Here is an 18627-nt window from a genome sequence, read left to right as displayed (position 1 = left end):
TTGTCCCAAGAAGTTCTGTAACTACTGCAAGAAACAAGGTCATATCATCTCTACTTGTCCCATTCGGCCTGAAAGAAAGTAGGATACTGCTTATCATGCCTCCACTAGTGCCTCTAGTTCTACTGCATTGCCTGCTGCCTCTTCGGTTGTTCCTATTCCTGCTCCTACAGCCTTAGCAAACCCAAACACACTCGCTCCTGAAATGGTACAACAAATGATCATTTATGCTTTTTCTGCTTTTGGGCTCTTAGGTAATCATACGATTTCTTCTAAGCCATGGTATTTTGACTATGGAGCTTCTAACCATATGACGAATACTGTTCTTTCTTTTTCCAATGTCAGAAATTATGATGGAAATCTGAAAATTAACATTGTTGATGGTAGTTCTGTGCCTATCAGTGTTGTTGGTGATCTTTCCTCTTTTTTAACTAATGTTTTTGTGTCTCCTGACCTCTTCACAAATCTTCTTTCTGTTGGTCAATTGGTTGATAATAATTGTAATCTCAATTTCTTTATTTCTGGTTGTGTTGTGCAGGATCAAGTGTCCGGGAAGATGACCGCGAAGGGGCCTAAAGTGGGACGACTCTTTCCTCTTCATGTTTCTCCTTTCACTATTATTCCTAGTTTTCCTTTACTTTCCTTTGCATGTAATGTTGTTGGTTTTGGACATAAGATGTGGCATAGACGTCTTGGCCACCCAAACTCTGATGTACTTCGTACTTTGTTTAATTCTGGATTATTGGGAATTAAAGCATGTTCTTCTCTTGATCTTTCTTTCAATTTTACATCATGCAAACTTGGCAAAAGTAAAGTTCTACCTTTTCCTCACCCCGCATCTCGTGCCTCACAATGTTTTGATATTATACATAGTGATGTTTAGGGGATTGCACCTATTGTTTCTCATGCACATTACAAGTACTTTGTTACTTTCATTGATGACTTTAGTCGCTTTACTTGGGTTTACTTCCTCTGGGCTAAGGCTGAAGTTTTTTCAGTCTTTAAGCAATTTCTTGCACTTATTGAGACTCAATTCTCTGCCAACATCAAGGTCTTGTGCTCTGATTTTGGCAGAGAATACATGTCTAATGAGTTTCAAGACTTTCTTCAAAGCAAATGGATCATCTCTCAGAGTTCTTGTCCTTCGACACCACAACAAAACGGTGTTGCTGAGAGGAAAAATCGCCACCTTCTTGATGTGGTAAGAACTCTTTTACTTGACTCATCGGTTCTTCCTCGTTTTTAGTGTGAAACACTTTCTACTGCAGTTCATTTGATCAATCGCTTACTCTCTCCTATGTTAAATCATGTTTCTCCTTTCTCTAAGTTGTTTGGTCATTCTTCTTTATATTCTGATCTTCGTACATTTGGTTGTGTTTGTTTTGTGCATCTACCTACTCATGAACGACATAAACTTATTGCTCGGTCTGTTAAGTGTGTTTTTCTTGGTTATGCTATCCCTCACAAGGGTTATGTTTGTTATGATCCCCATGCTCGTCGTATACGAGTTTCCCTGAGTGTAATTTTCTTTGAAAATCAATATTTCTTTCCATCTCATGTTGAGCTGCCATCTGCATTTGTATATCTTCTGTCTAGTTTTTCTAGATCCCCAACAATTGTGGAAGGGTTCAAACTTGGTTTTGTGTATGAAAGACGTAGTCGACATGAGTCCAATTCCACTTTCTCTGTGCACTCTTCTAATCTTTACCCGACGCTTGATCCTGCTCCTGCTTCCACCACTCTTCGTCGGTCTACTCGTCTTTCTTGACCCCCTGATTGGTATGGATTCTTCTCTTTTGTCTCTCTTGTTGCTACTTTATCCACTATTTCTATTCACTCTTGCTACAAATAGGCCATGGAACATAAGTGTTGGAAAAACTCAATGCAAGCAGAACTTCAAGCCCTTGAGGAGAATCATACTTGGGATATTGTTACTTGTCCTCATACAGTCAAACCTATTGGGAGTAAATGGGTTTTCTCTGTAAAACTTCGTTCTGATGGCTCTTTGGACCGGTACAAAGCTCGCCTGGTAGCATTGGGTAACAAGCAGGAATATGGGGTTGATTATGAGGAGACATTTGCTCCTATTGCCAAAATGACCACGGTTTGAACCATCTTAGCTATTGCCGCTTCACAGTCATGGCAACTACATCAGATGGATGTGAATAATGCTTTTCTTCATGGTGATCTCCAGAAAGAGATTTACATGAAGCTTCCCTCTGGTATGACTAATTCTTCTCCTCATGATGTTTGTAAGCTAAAACGTTCTTTGTATGGGCTCAAGCAGGCGCCTCGAGCTTGGTTTGAGAAGTTTCGCAGTACAATTCTTTTCTTCAGCTTTACCCAAAGTCAATATGATTATTCTCTTTTCTTCCACACTTCTGCATCGGGTATTGTCATTCTCTTGGTTTATGTGGATAATATTATCATTACTGGCACTGACTGTAGTTTGATTACTAAGTTTCACCAGTTGTTACATACAGCTTTCCATATGAAAGATCTTGGACAACTCACATACTTCTTAGGATTGGAAGTTCATCATTGGGCTAGTGGTATTTTCGTGAACCAGCATAAGTATATTCAAGATCTTATCACTTTGGCTGGTTTGGAGGACACTTCTTATGTTGATACTCCTATGGAGGTAAATGTCAAATACAGGAAAGATGAAGGGGACCTTCTGGATGATCCTACTCTCTATCGGCGCCTGGTTGGGAGTCTTATCTACTTGACCACTACTCGACCTAATATCTCCTATATTGTTCATCAGGTCAGTCAGTTTATGACTTCTCCTTGACATCTCCATCTTGCTGTAGTTCGATGCATCATTCGCTATCTTCGAGGTTCACCTACTCGTGGGTTGTTCTTTCTTACTGGCTTCTCTCTTCAACTTGTTGCCTATAATGATGCTGATTGGGGTGGGTGTCCAGATACACGTCGATCTACTACGGGTTGGTGTATGTTTTTAGGTGATGCCTTAATATCTTGGAGATGTAAGAAACAAGATCGTGTTTCTAAATCCTCTACTGAGGTTGAGTATCGTGCCATGTCTACGGCTTGTTCTGAAATTGTATGGCTACGTGATCTTCTTAAGGAGCTTGGGTTTCTTCATACTACTTTTACACCTCTTCATGCTAATAACACTAGTGCTATTCAGATTGCCACCAATCCCGTTTTTCATGAACGTACCAAGCATATTGAGGTTGATTGTCATTCTATTCGAGACACCTTGGAAAGTCTGGTGATATATCTTCCTCACATCTCTTCTGATCTCCAAGTGGCTGATATCTTCACCAAAGCTTTGACTCGACAACGACATCAATTTCTTGTTGGCAAATTGTTGCTGGTTGACTTACCATCATCAATTTGAGGGGGGATGTTAATGTTACCATATACAAATTAGGAATGAAATTGGTTGTACATATAGGAAATGTTAATGTTACCATATATAAATTAGGAATCAAATTAGCTGTACATATAGGCAAATATTGACAGATTGGCTTACCATGTATTTGTTAATGTTACCATATACAATTTAGGAATTTAGACTCCGTGTATAGGATATATATATATGGATACAGATGGATGTAGAAGACAATAAATTGATCAGAGTTCTCGGTTTCTGTGGAGTTTTTTTTGAGTATTTTGACAATAAATATGTATATATAGTTAAATTTGAATAAACTTATATTATAGTTCTTAAACTTATGGAATTCAAATTAATTTTTCATTATTATATATAAAGTAATACATTATGTCATAGTAATTTTACTATTATATAAATATTAATAACACACTAATTAATAATTAAATAAATCATGTAGCTATTTATCAATGTTACTAATATTACATCTAACAATACTTTCAACAATAAAATCACTCAATTCATAAGGAAATGATACAATTACTGATGAAAAGAATATTGTCAAAAAACATAGATAAAAAGTTCTAACTTTTAGTAAGGAAGTTAATTTTGTTGGAAAAAAAAAAAAATTTACTAATGCATATTTTCATGGACAAATGGTCTATTTTTGTCACAAAAGTTTTGGAGCCAAACAAAGACTCTAAATTTTCCTACCACAAATTTAGGTGACGAAAATTTCAATTTAATCATGAAAAGTTGTCAATAAACCGGTGTTAGCGACAATATTTAGAATTTCGTTAGGAAATATTATTTTTAGTAATGATTTTTTAATTTGTCCCTAAATTTTCGTTGGGAAAAACATGTTTTCTTGTGGTGCATACGCTTGAATTAGGAGAATGATTTGACAAATAAAGTGCACAATAAACCGTTTTGGCCTAAAATTCGTTAGGTATCTTTTTACTTTTCAATATACTTCGAGTCATGTCAAGAATAGTTCTATTTTTTCTTTTAACTATACGATTTTTTTTGTGGAGAATAGAGATGAATCCCATGATTTTCACAATATTTTTCAAATTCTTTTGATGTGAATTCACTTCTTTTATTGGATCTTAATGCCTTTATATTGTGGTTACTTTCCTTTTCAACAAGTGCTTTAAATTTCTTAAAAGCACTAAATACTTCCGATTTCTTTTTCAAAAAATATACCCAAGTTTTTCTAATAAAATCATCAATGAAAAGCAAAATAAATTTATTCCTACCAAAAGAGTTCAGATGAATTGGGCTGCATACATTTGCATAAGTAAAGTGTAGACCCTCAATTTTGTCATTCGACACTTGCGTTTATCTTAGGGGTGTCACATGCACCCAATTTTTTTCGTATGGCACCACCATCATTTTGAGTAGCCATATTCCCTGTTGCACACCCACACATTGATATATCCCATTGCTAGCCCGTTGAGCCTCGCACGATTCATTATGACCTATTCGTTTACTTAGCCTTGCATACCTTTTCTCACTTGGGTTGGGGGCCTCCTCTTGTGCGCTTTGCATTTATTGTCTGGATCGGTGAGTATTGTGAGTCCATTGTGTCATTGTTCATTTGTTTCATTTTTGGGTCATTCATGATTTCTTCTTTCCTATATTGTGCATCTTCACTTTGTCTGTCTTTGAGTTTTGTTTCTATCCTTTTGATTCTTTTCGCTTCTATCTTCCCTTGTGTGATGATGACGCACTCTTGTTTCGAAGCTGTAGGTTAGGTTTGTCACACCCTTCGTTCCACCCTTAGGTTTTGATCCAGGAGTTTTAGTTTGAGGGGACCATTTGGGTTTGGGATTTTAGGTACATTTGTTAGATCATGCTGGTATGGCCGTTGGCTTACTTTGTCGATTGTTCTGCAAAAAAAAAAACAACTTGTGCTCATTTGAAGTTCATGTCATTAATATTTGGGTTTTGCATGGTTTGTCGGCAGTATCACAACTTGATCATCAGAGGTCATTTTGGGTTTGAGAGACTTATTCTTCTTCTGAGAGTCGGTGAGAGCATTGTACGATCCTTTTCTCCATGGATCTAGGAAACATATTGGGAGTGAGGTTTGGGTTTCCTTTGCACTAGGTTCCTTGAATCATTATCTATATAACCACTCCCATCATACAGTGACTTGCTTCGATTTGGCGTTCATGGGATGAGTTGTTCGTCATTATCACACATTGCTACACTTTTATCCTAGTTTGTTTCTTCATTTTCTTTTACACCCATTCATCATTCGTCTTATCCTTTTTCGTCTTCTTTTACCCTTGTCGATCGTCGTCTCGCTTCATGAACGACGTGTTCTTTGGTGCACATCACCTGTCATTGGACATTGTTCATTTGGATGTAGGGTTGAGTCACCTTACTCACATGGTCCTCCAATATTTGACATTGCGCACACAGAGGCTTGGCATTATCTATTGGGTATTTGGGCCTTTGTTTCCCGTCGTTTCATTCACCTTTACCCCTAGCCTTCATTACAGTCCGAGTCATAAGACCACCCTGAGGCTATGAGATCTCGCGTTTGCTTTGATACATTTCATTCGGACAGGCTCCATATACTGATTGAAGTACGGGATGCCGACAGGGCTCCATTTCTTGAGGGATATCAAGGATCGCATACTGCTTTTCCGTTTCTTCTCTTCACTTTTGGTCCACGATCAGAGACAGATGATGCAGAGAGTCAAGACTGTCTAGGACCCTCTTCACTTGCTGGTTTGTTATATTCATACTAGGACATACCCTTATCCTTGCATGATGGCATCAGTTCTTACACTAGGACACAAGCAACCCATTTCACCAAGTGACGCTTGGCATCAGTGTTTGAGTAGGCCCCCAGATTCAGTTTGGTTTCTTCATAAAACAGCTTTCTTCTGAGAGATGGCCCGGGATCAAATTCATGCGTATTCGTCGACCCAATGGGTGTGCACACTGGGGCATACCCCATACTTTGTCATGTTCGCTTATCTAGACGATTGGGTCTTCAGTGATATATTTCAGAGTTGTTTTTTTACTGAGGCACTTGCATATCAGATGTCCACATTGGGGCATACCCCCTATCGGTTTTTTTTGTTGATATTTGATGTTGCAGAATAAAGTCGATGTTGTTCTAGGAATGAATGTTTGTGATGTTTTCAGCTCTCTGACTTTGATCATATGTATGGTTATGAGATTCTGACATGGTATGGATATCTTAGACTGGGGAATAACCCTTTCTTTTCACTTCTAGTCACATTTCTGAGTTGTCTTATAGGGGCATACCCCCTTTGTTTCCATCTTGTTAGTGTTGTTCTTGTTTTCTCGCTTGTCATTTATTGGCATTTTCTAGACATCACATTGAGGTATACTCCTTCGTCTTTCGTGATTGAGATGTTTGATTTCTTGCTTATTCGAATCATTTAGTGGCGTTCTCATGTTCATACTGGGGCATACACCCTATTTCTTTGTGTTATTGTGCTTGGCTAGTTTTTTTTTGGGTTTTTCGGTATTGGCCCAGATTCTACCTTTTCCGGTACTCACCCAACCCCTTCTTTGGTACTCGCCCGAACCCTTCTCCGGTACTTGCCCGGATTCGACCCTTTTCCGATACTCGCCCAGACCCTTCTCCGGTACTCGCCCAAACCTTTTTCAGGTACTTACCCGGATTCTACCCATTTCCAGGTACTCGCCCGGACCTTTCTTTCATACTTGCCCGGACCTTTCTCCGGTACTCGCCCAGATTCTACCCTTCTCCAGTACTCGTCTGGACCCTTTTTCGGTACTCGCTTAGACCCTTCTCTGGTACTCGCCCGGATTGTACCCCTTTCTCGGTACTAGCCCGGACCCTTTTCTGATACTCGTCTGGACCTTTCTTCTGTACTTGCCCGAATTTGATCCCCCGCCTATCTCGTATTCTCCAGTACTTGCTCGGATAATATTTCTTCTCCAGTACTTGCTCGAACCCTTCTCTGGCACTCGCTCAGACCTTTCTCCTGTACTCGCCCAAACCTTTCTTTGGTACTCGCCCGAAATCTACCATTCTCCGGTACTCACCTGGATTCTACCATTTTTCGGTACTCGCCTGTATACGATCTCTTCTCGGTACTCGCTTGGATACTATCCTTTCTGTCTTGGATTATCCAATACTCGCCCGAATTCGATCCCCTGTCTGTCTCGTATTCTCCGGTACTCGCCCGGATACGATCTCTTCTCCGGCATGGTGCCCGAATTTCCTGATATTTTCCAGCATTGCATTTGGTTTCCTTTAGTTTTCCATGGCATCGTGTCCAGATTCCTTTAGCTTTCTCTGGCATTGTGTTTGGATCCCCTAGTCCATTCGGTCATCATGACTCATTTCCCTTAGCCTTCTTTATTGTTGTGTGGGGACAAAATTGTTGGTCATTTGAATTCTTCACTAGAGTTCATTTCACTCAATTCATTGCTTGCACTTCGCACTCGCATTTCACTCGTTCATTCACTCTACTGAAGATTGACATATTTGTAGACCCTCAATTTTCTCATTCGACACTTGCATTTATCTTAGGGGTGTCACATGCACACAATTTTTTCCATATGGCACTGCCATGGCCCCCTTTTGGGCTTGATCGATTTTTGAGCCTTGTGTAGGTTAATCCGCGGTCCAATGTAATGCGAGTGTGTAGTTCATTTTGGAGTGTCGTCATTGTCAATTCCCTAGTTGTTCACATCATGCTAAAGAATGGAAGTGAGGTTTCCCCAAAACTTCAGTTCAGTTGGAGTTCATAAGAGCAAGTTCGAATACGGAGCACTTGGCTTGTTTCGATCATATCTCCCTCATCCGAACTCGAAATCGCGTATCGTTTTTTTGATGGACTCCTTGTTCTTTAAGGAATATTCTGTCAAAATTTCAATTTTTTTTTCTCAACCGACTCGACCGGTCCCCAAAGCTTTAGTTCAGTTGGAGTTCATAGGAGCAGGTTCGAATATGGGGCACTTGGGCTTGTTTTGATCATATCTTCCTCATCCAAATTCGGAATCATGCACCGTTTTTTTTATGGACTTCTTGTTCTTTAAGGAATATTCTATCAAAATTTCAAAATTTTTCTCAACCGGCTCAATCAGTTGGAAATCAATTCAATAAGTTCGTTGGGCCAGCTTGTATAGGGCATTGATTTTGGTGATTTTGGAGCCCAAATCCTATATGGCTTGGGCCTCTAAGCTTTAGATCGGTCTTGGGCAATATTTTGGGCCTTGGTTCGGGTTCCTTACAGCCCACCATGAATCCATATGGATTCTTGGTGGTGAAGCAAGAGAGTAAATATGGAGAGAGCAACTCACCTCGTGGACTGTGAGGAGTGTTTATGGAGTTGGTTTTCGAGGTTGATGGGGGCACTTTCCAGAGCTGTAGGAGGGAAAAACAAAGGTGGAAGTGGGAAGAGCAGGGGTTCTGGTATAAAAAGCCATAATAGAAAGAGAGAAGGATTTTTTCTTTGCATTTTTTTTTTCTAGGGGGAAAAACTTTGTCCAAGTTTGGTGAGGGAAAAGAACAGAGTGTGGAGAAGGTTTTGAGCATCTGAGAAATTTTTGGGTGCACGTGAAGTGAGCAAAGAGAAAAGGGAGTAAGGACCTCTTGATTGGTGAGGACTTGAAGGAAAGACAACCTTGAAACCTGGAGGATTTTTGCTTGAGGAGAGAACAATCTGGTAAGCTTTATGGATGTTCTTGATATGTAACTATTTCATGGTTTCATTTTTTATGTTTGCTATGGATGTCTCATTTTGGGTTGGTTCTGATCAGGAATGGGGGGAAATGACCTGCTTTAGATGTGTGAGTAATAGGGTCACTGCCTTCATTAATTTTGGTTTTGGTTGAAGGTCATTGTGACCTCTTGATTGTTAAGGATAGGATTCTTATGGCCTTGTAGCTTTAGATTGAGGAACTTCTTAGATGCTAGATTCAGGTGGCTATGTTGGTATGGACCTTTCTGCCACTTGGTTTTTCTTGAAACCTCTCTTGCTTGGTATTAAGAGAGGGTCTCCATGACATTCTCTGTTTTTTTTATTTTATTTTTAAGTTGGGCCTACCCATCAATAATCTGGACTTAAACCCCAGGTCTTGTGGCTACATGTAGAGATTCCATGTGGCTGAAATTTCAGTTTGCTTCTTATTGATTCCAGTAGCTGCATTGGGGTGTGGGGAGGGGGCTTTAGGTAGCTGAATTTCAATTAAATTCATATGCTATAGGAGGTTTAAATTTCAGTTTTTTCCATGGGATTTGAGTAGCTATAGGTGGGAGGCTTCAGGTGAATGAAATTTCAGTTTGGTTTCAGGGGATTTTTGTGGTCGCATGTAGATGTCCGTGTGGTCGAATTTCCAGCTGGGTTTCTTGAGTTCAGGGGGGTTGTATTGTTTGTTGATTAATGAGTTTTGTGGCCTTAGTTTTAATAAGGTTGGGTGGTTCGGGTTTGGCCTTCTACAAGGAACACGTTGCATTGTTTCGGCTGGTACTCCCTCATCCGGGCTCAAAATTGAGTGTCGTTTTTTTTGCTGGTAAAGCTTCATAATTTTTCTCAATCAGTTGAATCATTTGGGAACCGATTCAATAGGTTCTACTAGGCAATCCCATTTTATAAACACATTGCATTGTTTCGCTCGATTCTCCCTCATCCGGGCTCGGAATTGAGTGCCATTTTTTTTTTTTTGGATTCCTTATTCTTCGAGGAATTTTATGGTAAAGTTTCAGAATTTTTCTCAATTAGTTGGACTAGTTTGGAACCAGTTCAACAAGTTCTGTTAGGTAGCCCCAGTTTTAGCATGTTTTGACCCTATTTTTGTTGTGGCTTGAGCCCTTAGGCTCCAAGGCACTTGTGGGCCACCTTTAAGGTCAGAGTTTGGTTTGGTTAGATTTCATGTGAGCCCACTTCATGGATAGGAAGAATGTGGATTAAGCGAGCATGGTTTGGTTTGATGGAATTTAAAAGAATGTGTGCAAAAGAAAGCAAACCATTTATTTCATTTCGACCTGCTTTCCTTCCTTTTGGGTATGAGATTTGATGCTTGATTGAGAGTGCATGTAGTATGCTTGTATTACTTGCCTCACATTTTCCTTGCAGCACATGGCTGGGGACCACAAGTATGCACTTCGGCTTTGGATAATGAAATTTACATGAATGCTTGGTGCATGATTGCTATGTATATTTGTTGTGTATTTGAGCTTATTGACTGACCTCTTATGCAGCGCTTGGTTGGGGACATCAGGTATGCACTCTGATTTTGACTTGTTGAGTGTATGTGCATGCTAAATACTAGGTGGGTCTATGTGATTCATGTCATTTGTTTAGCCCAAGGTTTGTTTGATCTTTGACCCATATGCTCCCATATACCTAGCTCATTAGTAGAGACCGAGTTCCGGGCTTAGAGGGGTGGTACCTTGCATGATGTACCTTCTCGATAGGTAACCTGATCCCTGAACCCAGAATCTAGTTTTCACAGACCGTTTTTTCCTAACTGGAGTCATGCTAGGGTTTTTGTTCTTACTTAAATTTTTCCCATTTAAAAATAAAAATAAAAATTAAGTGGCGACTCCAAACAAAACCATTCTTCACTAGGACGAATTTTTCAAAACTCGAAAACTAGTTTTCTCTTTCACCTATTGCGCCGATTGGTGGATCGAGTGAGGGTCCAGAAATTGGTGACTCTGCTAGAGAACGAACCCAGAATCTCTGGTTTCATAAGAGGATCAAACTTGAACTTGAGTTGGGTATATTGGAGCACATGGTTCATTTTCCAATTTACTCTTGGGCTTTATAGGTGATTGTTGATCACTTACTTGGTTGGTATTTTACTTGCACTTGTGATGAGTTGTTGCCTGTGTGTTCACCTGATTGGTTGTGGCATGCTTATTCGTTGTTGTTGGTTCTTGGTTTTGCGGTTCATGATAGGCTTAGATAATTTGTGTAGATTGTATGGTAGGGTATCTCTTTGCGCATGACTGCTTATTGCATGATTGCCCTTTCTTTTGCATGACTGCTTGTCGTTTATGTTTGTGGGGCGCACTTGTATCCCCTTATTTCCTAATCACTAGTCTTGGTCGACTATTCATTATTGGTTTCTTGAATTGTTTGGGAGTCATTCCCAACTGTTTGCCCTAGGGTTTAGCATAAGGGTTATATCGATGTTTGGGAGCACTATGGAGATGACAGATATCCGAGCAATGAAGACCTGTATAGCCCTAAGCTGGATTTCGTGGATACCTGCATGGCCAGAGTGTCACTTTGATTTTTGGTTAGAATCATAGGTTGCGTATCCCCATTGTGGGTACTATCATCTAGCTTTTAGGACTTGCCTTTTCCCGTTGTTGGCTTTTGAGCCACCTTACTCCTAACATAATATCACCATGTCAGAATCCCGCTCCTGCCTGTGGAGCCATGTATTAGATTAGTTGTTAACATCACATGACAGTTCATTCCCTCGGAGGATTTAGTCGTGGGATTACATTACAGAGTTGATTTTAGGATTGGTAGTCACGGGGATTGACATACCCCTTTTCTTTTGTAGGATTGTTGATTGAGACCGACTTAGGTTCTCAAGCTTGGATCAGGGTCGGAGGCAGACTTGTTAGAGGATCAAACCAGTATACCCAGTCAGGACAGACATCAGTTCAGAGAGACATGGACCCACAGTATGCTACTGTTGACCAGTTGGCAGAGATTACAGATACCATGGTGTCACTCAGAGATGTTATTTTAAGACTGGGTCAGAGGATTGATGAGCACCAAGCCCCACTAGTACCGATTCATGGGACCACCCCACATGATTCTTCCACACCCCCACCACCACCACCATCTGGACCTACCATACAGTTGGACTACACAGTCCCACCTCCACCACCACCCCTAGTTCAGTCAGCCCCACAGATAGGGGCCTTTGTCTTACATGGTCAGACTAAGACTACGCCACATTCTATTGTGGCCCCTGCACAGGTTGCAGATGATACTTAGGCCTGCATTGAGAGGATTGAGCAGAGGATGAGGTCACTGCATGTCACTGATGGAGTCATGAGTTGGGATGGGTATGATGACCTGCCTATTGCAGCTTTGCCGATTGAGTTTCTTATGCTGGATATTGAGAGATGCACGGGGATCGGGTGCCCCTGTATTCACTTGCAGTTGTACAGTGTTGTTATGCGCAGGCATAGGTTAGACGAGACACAAATGATCATGTTGTTCCCTCTGTCCTTGAGTGGTGCCGCCCAGTGGTGGTTTGCTTCATTGGACCCCCCACGACGCTGGACATGGACTGATCTGGCACAGGAGTTTCTTAAACAGTATTCCTTTAATACTGTAGTTGATGTATCTCGAAGAGAGTTAGAGGCCCTCAGACAGAGGCCGGATGAGATAGTTACCTTTTTCATCTCCCGCTGGAGGGAGAAGATAGCACAGATTATTGACAGACCCTCAGAGCGTGATCAGATCAGTATGATTATGCACAGTCTTTAGCCCCGCTACATTAGACATCTCATGGGCTTTCCGTAGACAAACTTTGGCTCCTTAGTGCAGGCCCTCTATGGCATCGAGGAGGGTATATCTAGAGGATTATGGGTAGATTCTTCCCCCTCAAACTCAAAGGGGAAAAAGCCAGGGTCAGGACCCAGGCTATCAGATGTTGGCACCATTAGTATGATGGGGCATAGGTCCCCGCATTGGCCTCAGACTCAGAGGCAATTTTCAGATACCTCTTATCAAATGATACAACATGATCAGTACTGACCAGCTATTCCCATTAAGCCAGCAGGGCCTGCTTATCAACATCAGTCGCCATAATTAGTATATGCTACACAGGCATCCCAGAGGTCACCCATGTAGTTCCATCAGTATAGAGCACTGCTTCCGCTGAGGCCAACTAGACAGTTCACACAACTTGGGATGCCATTGAGTAGAGCATTTCAGAGATTGGTTGAGGGGAGATTGAATGCCCCGTTACCGCCCAAACCACCACTACAGCCTACCTTACTAGGATTCAAGACAAACCTTCACTGTGCTTACCACCAGAGAGCGGGCCATGATACGGACAGTTGCTCAGCACTGAGACATGATATATAGGACTTGATTGATTAGAGTTTGGTTGATCTGGGATGACCCACAATGACCACAGACCCGTTACCTACTCATGACACTAGAGCTGTACCTCCACCCTCAAGGAGAATCCATTTGATTAAGCACATAGAGGGTGATGTATTTATGATGGGATAGGATGGAGAGGCTCCTCAGTTGATCAGTTTGTACGAGGACTCAGATTTTAGTGGATATACCCATGGACAGCAGGTCCCCAGGCCATTCAGGTTGGCCCCAAATGAGATTCCACTACAGCCCGCAGTCTCACTAGTGTATTTACAACATGTGCCGCCTTTGACACCCTTCATTATGTTCCCAGAGGGGTATGGGCCCGCTCACAGAGATGTTCAGATAGTCACACGGAGTGGGAGAGTAGCACATCCTCCACTTGTCGATAGGCCATTTGTTGGTACAGTTGCTAGGGAGGAGATTCGGAGAGAGGATGATGAGATTTTGCGCCAACTGCGCACTACGCAAGCTCACATATCCATTTGGAGCCTATTGGCCTCATCTAGTACACATAGAGATGCATTGATCAGAGCTCTAAGTCATATTAGAGTTGATACTGCTACCATCCCAGAGGGGCTGATTCACTTTTTGACAGCTGATAGGGCTACGTGCATTGTGTTTTCCAACGATGATTTGCCACTAGAGAGATCAGATCATGTTCAACCTTTGTTCATTGATGTTGCTTGTTCAGGCCGTAGAGTGTCATCGGTCTTGCTGGACAACGGCTCCGCCGTGAATGTTTGTCCTTTAGTTACAGCCATTGCCCTTGGTTTTTCTCCATATGATTTTGGGCCATTTACATAGACCGTTAGAGCTTATGATGGAACTCAGAGGACAGTTATGTGTACTCTCACTGCACACGTTATGATTGGACTAGTAAAATATTCTGTGCTTTTCCAGGTTCTGAGGATTCAGTCATCCTTTAACCCGCTTCTTCGTCGTCCTTGGATTCATGAGGCTGGTGCCATACCAGCTTTCCTTCATTAGAAGGTAAAGTTCATACACGAGGATCGCATTATCACGATATAGTCTAACTGGGATCTTGTCGCTTATTTCGAGCCAATATTACAGATTAGTCACTGTGAGGATGACTTGCATTTGATCGGGTTTACTTTCAATGAGGTTTAGGTTGTCAGTTTAGAGGATGACAACAGAGATATGGTGTCTATGTCATTCGACTAGTACAATAGCACCTTGGTGCTTAACATTATGAGGAGCATGTCTTATCTGCCCGACTTGGGATTGGGTCGCCGCCAGCATAGACCATGCGAGTTTACTTTCACAGTTGATCATGACATATCTTATGGGTTAGGTTACACTCCTATGGAGGAGGATGCACTTTACATGGCGTGACTACGCAAGGACAAAGTAAGGGCTCACTTGTATGGGGTTCCATTTGACTACCCTCTTCGCTCGTACACCTTTCAGTTGACTGATTACTTTGTGAGAGGTTCAAATCATGCACCCCACATGGAGGGAATCGTTTGTATTTCAGAGGCTGTTGAGGTTCAGGACCTCCAGCGGACCTTGGGGCATATGCATTTGGGTATCGGGATCCCTGAGACACCTGATGTTATGATAGTTGCACCCTCATCACCCGACCGAGCCAGCATGTTCTCCGTATGCTTCCTGGAGGCAGTTTCTGATTATGATATACTTATGGATATTGTGATTGATACTGATGGAGTGACTCTGCCTAATGCTTGTACGGACGAGATGGACATGATAGGGGTAAGCCATATTCTCGATGCAGTCCCACACGGTCCCCACTCTGATTTTGATTTGTTCGGAGTTTCTGTGATTGACACTAATGATGTGACTCTTTATGATGCTTCCACAAACGAGATGGATATTATTAACACTAGTTGTATTTTGGATGCAGCCCCGCACGGGCCTCGTTCTGCTTTGGATATGTTTGGGGCTTTTATGCTTGAGATAAATAATGATGACTCTATTACTGTTGTTACTCTTGATGTTATTATTATTGAGGGAGCGTCTGATTCTATGGACCCACCTCTTTCTTTTGACATTATGTCCGGGTTTGTCACCCGCTTTGATGATGTGGCTAGTGGAAATAATAATAATATGAGTGTTTTCGAGTATTCACCTGTGTCACTGCATTTTCCTTTGATTGTACCATCGACACCCATGACATATATACATGATGTTGATGATGTGAGAGACCCAAATGGCCCATTGAGTGATTAGTCGGAGTTTGATTCAGATTCGGAGGAAAGGAAAGTAACACCCGTTTTTTGTAGCACCAAGTTGGTAGATTTTGGGACCCCTGATCAGCCTAGGGAGTTGAAGATTGGCACCTCCTTATCTCCTGACGAGAGGAACAGAGTGATTGATCTGCTTAGGTCATACTTGGATGTATTTGCATGGTCATATAAGGACATGCCAGGCCTTGATCCCTCTATAGCCCAGCATCGCTTGCCCATCTTGCCACATGCTAGACCAGTTAAGCAGAAATTGAGGAGATTACACCCTCGATGGAGTTTGCAGGTTAAGAAAGAGATTCAAAAACAACTTAGTGTTGGTTTCCTATTAGTGGTCAAATATCCTGAGTGGCTGGCTAATGTCGTCCATGTTCCTAAAAAGGATGGCAAAGTTAGAGTCTGTGTTGACTTTCAAGATTTGAACAAGGTTAGTCCTAAGGATGATTTCCCCCTCCCACACATTGATATATTGGTTGATAGTACTGTAAGGCATTTGATGTTATCATTTATGGATGGGTTTTTTTTTTGGTATAATTAGATTTTAATGGCTCCAGAGGATATGAAGAAGACTTCTTTCATCACTGAGTAGGGTACTTACTACTACCTGGTTATGCCATTTGGGTTGAAGAATGTAGGGGCCGCCTATCAGAGAGCTGCTACTACTCTATTCCATGACATGATGCATAGAGATGTTGATGTATATGTAGATGACATGATAGTGAAGTCTCAAGACAGGGCAGATCACTTAGCAACCTTACAGAGATTCTTTGAGAGGATCAAACAGTTCAGGTTAAGGTTGAATCCCAAGAAATGCACCTTTGGGGTAACTTATGGGAAATTGCTGGGGCATATCGTTATTGAGCGTGGTATAGAGGTTGATCCAGAAAATATCAGAGCCATACTTGACATGCCTGCTCTAAGGACTAAGAGAGATCAGAGGCTTTCTTGGCAGATTACAGTATATCAGTCGTTTCATTGCCAGATTGACAGACATATGCGAGCCTATATGCCGTCTTCTAAGGAAGAGCGAGCCTAGAGTTTGGGATGATGATTGCCAGTGCACTTTCAAGAAGATTAAGGAGTGTCTCGTTTCTTCTCCAGTTTTAGTACCGCCTACGCCAGGGCGGCATTTGCTTATGTACTTGTCAATATCGGACATTGCCATGGGATGCATGTTAGCTCAGCTCGATGATTCAGGAAAAGATCGAACCATTTATTATTTGAGTAAGAGGACGCTCAAGTATGAGTGCAGATACATTATGATTGAGTGCCTTTGTTTGGCACTAGTTTGGGTCACCAGAAAGCTGAGACACTATGTGACCGAGTATTCCATATTATTGGTCTCACGATTAGATCCATTGAGATATCTGTTCGGCATGCTTGTTTTGACTGGTAGGCTCATGAGATGGTTAGTGCTACTGATAGGTTTGATATTTAGTGTGTCACACAAAAATCAGTAAAATGGAGCATTGTTGTAGATCATTTGGCTTATTTGCTAGTATCTGATGACAGATCGGTTGATGATGATTTCCCTGATGAGCAGTTTGTCTTAATGACTAGTATTGCAGGATGGCGATTGTACTTTGATGGTGCCACCAATCAGTCAGGGTTTGGTATTGGCATCCTATTGATATCACCTTAGGGTGATTATATTCCCAAATCAGTCTGATTGGCATTCTCTGATCATCATCGATTGACGAATAATGTCGTTGAGTACAAGACATACATTACAGGTCTAGAGACTACGCTCGATCTTGGAGTTAGACAGTTGGAAATCCACGGGGATTCCAACTTGGTTATTCAGCAGACTCAAAGTATCTGGAGGACTCGGGATGAGAAGTTGAAACCCTATCATGCTTATTTGGATTTGTTGGGCAATAGGTTTGAGGAGTTGAGATATATACATTTGCCTATGGCAGAAAATCAGTCTGCTGATGCGCTAGCCACCTTGGCTTTTGTGATTGAGATCCATGCAGGAGTGACTATGCGACCATTGCTAATTGAGACCGGGTCCGTACCAGCTTATTGTTGTCTGATTGGAGATATCGAGGATCAGGATGGACTACCATGGTACCATGATATTTATCAGTTTCTGTCATGTGGCGCTTACCCTGAGTCAGCCATTGTTAAGGATAAGAGAGCTTTGAGACAGTTAGCCACTAGATTTGTGATTTGTGGAGAGTCATTGTATAGACGATCGCCCGATGGCCTATTGTTGTTATATCTAGACCGTGCCTCTGTAGATAGAGTGATGAGAGAGGTTCATGCAGGAGTTTGTGGCCCACACATGGAAGGACACATGTTGGCCCGAAAGATTATGAGGACAGGTTATTTTTAGTTAACCATGGAAGCAGATTGTTGTTAGTTAGTTCAGAGGTGCCCAGAGTGCCAGATGCACGGTGATCTCATTCACATGCCACCTTCGGAGTTGCATGCACTCACATCCCCATGGTCATTTTCAGTGTGGGGCATTGATATTATTGGAAATATCTCACCCAAGTCTTTCAGTGGGCACGAGTACATCTTAGTAGCTATTGATTACTTCACCAAGTGGGTGGAAACTGCTTCTTATGCCAGATTGATGGCAGCCAAGGTGACTAAGTTCATCAGATCACATATCATATGCCGATATGGAGTCCCTCATGAGTTGATCTCAGATAGAGGGGTGCATTTCAGAGGCGAGGTGGATACATTGGTTCAGGAGTATGGCATTCAGCATCATAGATCATCTGCGTAAAGGTCACAGACTAATGGGGTAGTTGAGGCCGCCAATAAGAATATTAAGCGGATTTTGAGGAAGATGGTTGAGACTTCTCAGGATTGGTCAGAGAAGCTCCCTTTCGGTCTATGGGCTTATCGCACTTCTTTTCGTACCTCTACCGGAGCTACGCCTTACTCCTTGGTGTATGGTATGTAAGTAGTGCTACCTGTTGAGATTGAG

General features: G+C 41.8%; 1 protein-coding gene across 1 annotated transcript; it reads left to right on the top strand.

The window, feature by feature from the left end:
- The first annotated feature begins 15864 nt into the window (after positions 1-15864).
- Positions 15865-18423, top strand: LOC104877789 (uncharacterized). The gene is made up of 6 exons (XM_010646771.1): positions 15865-16113; positions 16315-16552; positions 16677-17078; positions 17186-17299; positions 17420-18013; positions 18149-18423. The coding sequence occupies exons 1-6, from the start codon at positions 15865-15867 to the stop codon at positions 18421-18423; spliced, it is 1872 nt and encodes a 623-aa protein (XP_010645073.1).
- The last annotated feature ends 204 nt before the right edge of the window (positions 18424-18627 follow it).

This window comes from Vitis vinifera, chromosome 19 (genome assembly GCF_030704535.1).
Source record: "Vitis vinifera cultivar Pinot Noir 40024 chromosome 19, ASM3070453v1".
NCBI classification, from domain to species: Eukaryota; Viridiplantae; Streptophyta; class Magnoliopsida; order Vitales; family Vitaceae; genus Vitis; species Vitis vinifera.
Note: the sequence above shows the minus strand (reverse complement) of the source record. Positions and strands in the feature narration are given on the sequence as shown.

Coding starts and splice junctions, on each gene's coding strand:
- LOC104877789 (XM_010646771.1), top strand. CDS start 15,865: ATGCCAGGCCTTGATCCCTCTATAGCCCAGCATCGCTTGCCCATCTTG. Junction 16,553..16,676: donor GCATATCGTTATTGAGCGTG/GTATAGAGGTTG, acceptor CCAGATTGACAG/ACATATGCGAGCCTATATGC. Junction 18,014..18,148: donor CCGAAAGATTATGAGGACAG/GTTATTTTTAGT, acceptor GGTCATTTTCAG/TGTGGGGCATTGATATTATT.